Below are 6,723 nucleotides of genomic sequence, written 5' to 3' on the forward strand. Positions count from 1 at the left end.
GGGAATGCATGCAGCACCAATCACCAGGTTGGATCTTTCTCTCATTATCTCAAATGGCTTGAAGTCTAGCACAGATCACCATCAGCAGAGACCTTGAAGGCATTGGTTAATGAGTTTATTTTGCTCTTGTTATCTATGTTTTCCATGCCTTCGCCTTTGGCTCATTATTTCGATATGTTTTTGCTTTCTACTCTGGTCTTTATTTTGACGGAATGAAAGTTCTTTTGCCGATGGTCAAAAATATATATATATATATATATATATATATAACTTGGAAAATGCCTAACTTTAACATTGCACGAGTATCGAAATTTATATTTTGAAGGTGACAGAAAAAATTTAAGAACATAAATCTATAATACCTTTCTATTATATTATATTACATTATATTTTATTGATATATTAATTACCACAATTTAAAACAATGCATGACTAAGCAGTTTGACAACGACAACAACCAAATTAATTCTTCATATGCCATTGAAAAAGAAACGGCAATACAAGATTTTTTTTTTTAAATTTTATATTAAAAAAATTGGACGACAACTTTCCATTCCAACTAAGTAACTCAACGACAAGAGACATATTATGTAGCAGACATATAATATTGTTAGTCTTCCCGTTATTGTCTGCATCTTTGAATGATAACTCTGAAGCATTAGTTACTTACTATACGGACAATTTTAAAATCATATTTCCAAAAAAAAAAACACTACTTGCCTTTATAGATTTCTCAAAGACCTCCATTTTAACACTTTACCAAGCTATCTCATTCATAACATTTTTTCAGGTACTTCAAAATAATTGGCCAAAAAAAAAGGTACTTCAAAATAGAAAGACTTTAATTTCTTTATTGCTCTCTATTGATAAAATTATTGAACATGGTTAATTCACAAGTCAGCTTAAATTTTGCTTTATATACCTTAACCTAGAGTACATCAGAGATCATCACATCATCTTTACCACACTTGACGAAACTGAGACTAGATCACTGGTGTCGACCAAGCCGGGATCGCCTGCATGTATTGAGACTAGATGACTAACTTTTATCAAGATTGAATGGCCGAGTTTGATTAGGACCGGACCGATGTGAATTATACCAGAACCAGCCACAAGGACTAGATGACCAACTTCGACCAAGTCTCAGTGGAAGTTAGCTTTACGGTCTTGGTCTCAGTGAAAATTGGTCGTTTAGTCCTAGTCAAAGTTTGCCATCTTGTCTCAGTAGAAGTTAGTAGTCCAATCTCAATCTAGGGCAGTTGTCTAGTCTTGATTGACATTGACGGTCTAGTCTTAGTTGAACTTGGCCGTCCAATCCCGATCGATGCCGGTTGTCCAATCTCAGTGGAAGTCAATTGGAGGTAGGGAAGTCGAAGTGAGAAAGCAATGAAGTCAACAAACAAATGCAAACGAAGAGAGAGACTTAAATAGAAATTTGAAATAATATAGGTTTAAAATAAATTTTAAATTACAAAGAGATTAAGGTAGATCATTGGTGCTAACAAGGCCGGGATTGCCTGCACTCATCAAGACTAGACGACTGACTTCCATTGGGATTAAATGGCCGAGTTTGACCAGGACTGAACTAATGTGAATTAGACCAGAACCAACCACCGAGACTGGATAACCAACTTCGACCAAGTTTCAGTGAAAGTTAGCTTTACAATCCCAATCTCAGTGGAAATTGGTCATCCATTCTTGGTCAACATCAAAAGTTTGGTCTCGGTTGAAGTTTTCCATCTTGTCTCAGTGGAAGTTAGTAGTTCGGTCTCAATTTAGGTCAGTTGTCTAGTCTTGATCGATATCAGCGGTCTGGTCCTAGTTGAACTTGGCTGTCCAGCCCTGATCAGTACCGGTTGTCCAATCCCGATGGAAGTCAATTGGAGGTAGGGAAGTTAAAGTCGAGAAAGCAATGAAGTGAATGAACAAATGTGAAGGAAGAGAAAGACTTAAATAGAAATTTGAAATAACATAGGTTTAAAATGAATTTTAAATTACAAAGAGATTGAGGTAGGATTTTATGAAAAACCCAAAAACTGTTGCCTCATTTTTCACTCTAATTTCTACCCGATTGCAATCCCCAATTACTTGGTTTTGTCCATTGAAATTGGAATTAATTGGCTGATGATTATTTGCCGATTTATTGGCTTAGATTAGGCATTTATGTTCTCTGTACAGCTAGTTATCCTTGTGTATATAGTGAATCACACTGATGAATGAATATACAGTATTTTTTTTTGGCAACAAAATCGCCTCTCTACTCACAAATTTGGATTTGAATCAAATTCAAATCTACACATTTTTAATTACTCAATCAATGAATTTGACTCAAATCTAAATTTAAATTTATTTGCATTCAAACATAAAATTACATGATTTATATATAACTTCTAACTTCTAATTCTAATTTGTTGCCTTCGTAAGGCACTATTTTATTTATACAATTATTTATATTTGATATCATTGGATCAAATTTGAATATTGTTGGATTCAATTAGAGATTACTCCTCTGTGATTTTTTTTCATCAATAAGATAAACTCTCAAATAATATTTCGTAGGTAGAAAAATAATTTCAAACAAATAAATGAGAAATGTACTTATTTCATTTTTTTTGGAAATATTTCTCATTTCTTTTTCAAAAAAATATTTTTATGTATACCAAACATTGTCTTAATGTTGCTAGTAGGGGTGGTCAACCTTGTACCCATCCCAATCGGTCTAATTTTGTCCCAATCATATCAGGACAGGTCTTTCTTAACCCAAAAAAATCAAGACAAAACTTTGTAAGAAGAGACAAGAAACGAGTTGGGACGGGACATGAGATTACTTTCGGAATATCTTATCCCATCCCGAATATTATATATATGTAGATTATTTTTTTATTTGAAAATATACATTAAATACATTAATTATTATATTAATATACTTTATACTTATATTAATTATAATTTCAATACATGAAATTCCTATTTAAAACTAAAAATTTTTATATTGGTAATTTTAATATCAAGCAATATAGGGTAATCTCTTTCTTTAAAATATATTAATTGTATTAATACAATTTATTTTTATATCTATCTATTTAATAATTTTTGTTTATATCGTATTTCCTACTTTATTTTCGGAAAAGTCACTAACTTAACATGTCTCAACTAAAAAAAAAAAAACAATGATTTAATGTTATGCCTGACTTATCTATTGTTGCTACTCTTATAGTCTAGAGATCACTTATAGTTACTATCATAATATTTTACATCTCATGCATACTTAACTTTAAGTTGTGCACTAATAATTGTGATTGATGTAATTTAATAATTAACTTTAAATTGTTATAATTTATGTGCTCATGTTATTTTGGTTTCAAACTTAATAAGTTATATAATTAATTTAAAATTCTAATAAATGTTTTTATCTAGTCTATTTTTTATATTGTCTACTTTATCGGGATAGCAAGACTTTTCAATCTCATCTCAGTCCCGTCTTGATTCCTAATAAAACAGGATGGAATATGGGACAAAAATTCAATCCTAATCATTTTTTGAAACGAGACATGAGACATTGCTGTCCCGATTCCATCTTATCCCGTCCCATATATCTGATGCATGTGTAACAAAAAGCTGCTTGCATTGTTAAAAACTTTGATCATTTGTTCATTTTGCTTGAATATCTTATAAGTTGTAACACATCTCCTTCTCATTACATTCCTTTAACGTACTTTCTCATTATACCAATTAATATAATGCAAGAGATTTGGTTTCTCCAAGCCATGGATTTGTATCATGGAGATGATCAACATCACTGCTTACTTATGGATATTATTTTTTCAATTTATGGTTAGATTTCATATATTTATATATATAACTAGGAAAATGCCCAACTTTAACGTTGCATGAGTATGAAATTTATATTTTGAACGTGACAGGGAAGAACTTAAGAACATAAATCTTTAATAGCATTCTATTTTTTTGTTATATTATATCATATTATATTGATATATATTAATTACCCACAATCTAAAACAAAGCATATGAAATGATGATAAAGCAGTTTGACAACGACAACAACCAAATTAATTGACATTCTTTTTTTTTATACACAAAACACAAGGAAAGATTATTATTTGATTATTTTTATATTAACAAAGTTAGAAGACAGCTTTGACTCCAACCATGTAAGTCAACGACAAGAGACATAATATGTAGAATATACATATACTTGTTAGTCTTCCATTTGTAAACGTTTCTGAATACTAATTTTTCCCTTTATTGTCTGTCTTTGAATGATAAATCTGAAGCATTAGTTACTTATACTGGCAATTTTAAAATCATATTTGGGGGGATAAAAAACTCCTTCCCTTAAGATTTCTCAAAGACCTCCATTTTAACACTTCACCAAGCTGTCTCACTCATCACATTTTTTCAGGTACCACAAAAAAGAAAGGCTTCTACTTGTTGTTCTCTATTGATTAAAATATTGAACATGGTTAATTTACAAGTCAACTTAAATTTTGCTTTATATCATCATCTTTACCACACTTGACCGGGCCATCATCTGAATCATCAGTTATTTCCACTATCACAGTAACATGGCTTTCAAAATTCAATCTCACAACCTTCTTCTTCCATTGGCTCTTCTTTTTCTGGGATTGCTGGCATTTCAAGCTTCATCTCGCACTCTTCAAGAAGCTTCAATGGAGGAGAGGCATGAGCAATGGATGGTTCGATATGGCAGAGTGTATAAAGACCCTGAGGAGAAGGAGAAGCGTTTCAAGATATTCAAGCAAAATGTGGAATACATCGAAGGCTTTAACAGTGCTGGAACGAAGCCTTATAAGCTAGGCATAAATCAATTTGCTGATCTCAGCAATGAAGAATTCACAGCTTCTAGAAATAGATTCAAGGGTCACATGTGCTCCTCAATCTCAAGGACAACCTCTTTCAAATATGCAAATGTGACTGATGTGCCTTCCTCTGTAGATTGGAGAAATCAAGGTGCTGTGACTCCCGTCAAGAACCAAGGCCAATGTGGTAAGTATAGCACTACTCTCTTTGATCCTATTTATAAGGTAAAGTTTTAAAGTCTTACTTGATTCTAAATATAGGGCAAAGATGTGGTAATTAAACTTTTTTCCCCTTATCATTACCCCTCCTTAATCGCAACAAGCTGATGGCATGTTTTAATTTCCACACAATACTTTATTATAGTCATTAATTTCAGTAAATGGTAAAATTTAAAAGTCACATTTTTTTTTCAAAATGTAAAGTGTCAACTACCATTTCTTAAAGACTGAAATTAGTTAATTTTGTCCTATAATTAGGACAGGAGGGAATACAACAATTATTCCTTGAAATTAACAAATTGAGATTGAAGTTCTGTTTAGCTTTATTTAACTTTCATGCATATTGTAGGATGTTGTTGGGCATTTTCTGCTATAGCAGCTACAGAAGGAATCACTAAGTTGAGTACAGGCAAATTGATCTCTTTGTCAGAGCAAGAGCTGGTTGATTGTGACACAGGTGTGGACCAAGGCTGTGAAGGAGGTTTAATGGATGATGCCTTCAAATTCATCATAAAAAACAAAGGTATAACCTCAGAAGCCAACTATCCTTACAAGGGTGTTGATGGAACTTGCAGTGCCAATGAAGAAGCCAACCATGTAGCTACCATTGATGGGTATGAGGATGTTCCTGCCAATAGTGAGCAGGCACTGCAAAAAGCAGTAGCTAACCAGCCAGTTTCAGTGGCCATAGATGCAAGTGGATCTGATTTTCAGTTTTATTCAAGTGGCATTTTCACAGGTTCTTGTGGCACTGAGTTGGATCACGGTGTTACAGCCGTTGGTTATGGTGTCAGCGATGATACTGAATACTGGTTGGTGAAAAACTCATGGGGAACAGAGTGGGGTGAAGAAGGATACATTAGGATGCAAAGAAATGTGAAGGCTCAAGAAGGTCTTTGTGGCATAGCAATGCAAGCTTCTTATCCCACTGCTTAATTGTTAATTTCTACTCTTGATGGCAGTGTTGTATATCTATGCAATATGTAGTGCTTATCAACTACAATATGCTTACAAAAATAGAAATGAATATGCACAGCTCACATACTCAATTGCTGTAAGTCATGTCCATGAAAGTTTGTCAAATTTATACTGCTCTAGTTTTAATCTCTGTACATGCATTGGGTGATTCTGTATATCTGATGTGTAATTATATATTATAATGCAATGAAATATATTATGATTATAAGTTGTGTATCTTCGGTGTATCTTTGTGAAATGTGAAGCTATGAAGCTCAAACCGGTTTAAATCTGAGACATCTCATTCCCAACATTATTTTCATCAGTATAGAGTTTGGAAAGCTGATAACAATGAAAGTGGAGATGGGTACATATTCCAAGTTGTAATGTTCAGTACAAAAGTTGAGGAGGTTATGAGAATCAAAATCAGAACTTGCCATCCTGGGTTTTTTGCATTATATGCGGCTTGGCTTTCCATTAGCGTTTAGTGCTGAAATATCATTCACTAATGACAATTGAAGTTTGACTAGCCTCTGATAATGCAAAATTCAATGAGTTAAAACTTTAAAAGTAGATTTGTACTCTTGGTTTAATAATAGGCAAGCTCCAGGACCTTCCAGTAATGGATCCAAAATTATTAGAATGTGGGTGCAACACACATATACATATATTTTATGGGAGAATTAGAACTAATGTTATTAAATAT

General features: G+C 32.8%; 1 protein-coding gene across 1 annotated transcript; it reads left to right on the forward strand.

Annotated features, from left to right (window-relative positions):
• The first annotated feature begins 4,586 nt into the window (after window positions 1-4,586).
• Window positions 4,587-6,024, forward strand: LOC129291789 (zingipain-2-like). The gene is made up of 2 exons (XM_054929316.1): window positions 4,587-5,028; window positions 5,410-6,024. Exons 1-2 carry the CDS (start codon window positions 4,587-4,589, stop codon window positions 5,994-5,996), a joined length of 1,029 nt encoding a protein of 342 aa, XP_054785291.1. The 3' UTR covers window positions 5,997-6,024.
• Window positions 6,025-6,723: the final 699 nt, after the last annotated feature.

The sequence above is a fragment of the Prosopis cineraria genome, unplaced genomic scaffold (assembly GCF_029017545.1).
Source record: "Prosopis cineraria cultivar Desert tree isolate PC_DT_omini unplaced genomic scaffold, ASM2901754v1 PC13, whole genome shotgun sequence".
NCBI lineage: Eukaryota > Viridiplantae > Streptophyta > Magnoliopsida > Fabales > Fabaceae > Prosopis > Prosopis cineraria.

Excerpts from the sequence above, each read along its gene's own strand:
- LOC129291789 (XM_054929316.1), top strand. The coding sequence starts at position 4,587 with ATGGCTTTCAAAATTCAATCTCACAACCTTCTTCTTCCATTGGCTCTT. Across the intron at positions 5,029-5,409 it reads CAAGAACCAAGGCCAATGTG|GATGTTGTTGGGCATTTTCT; the intron begins GTAAGTATAGCA and ends TGCATATTGTAG.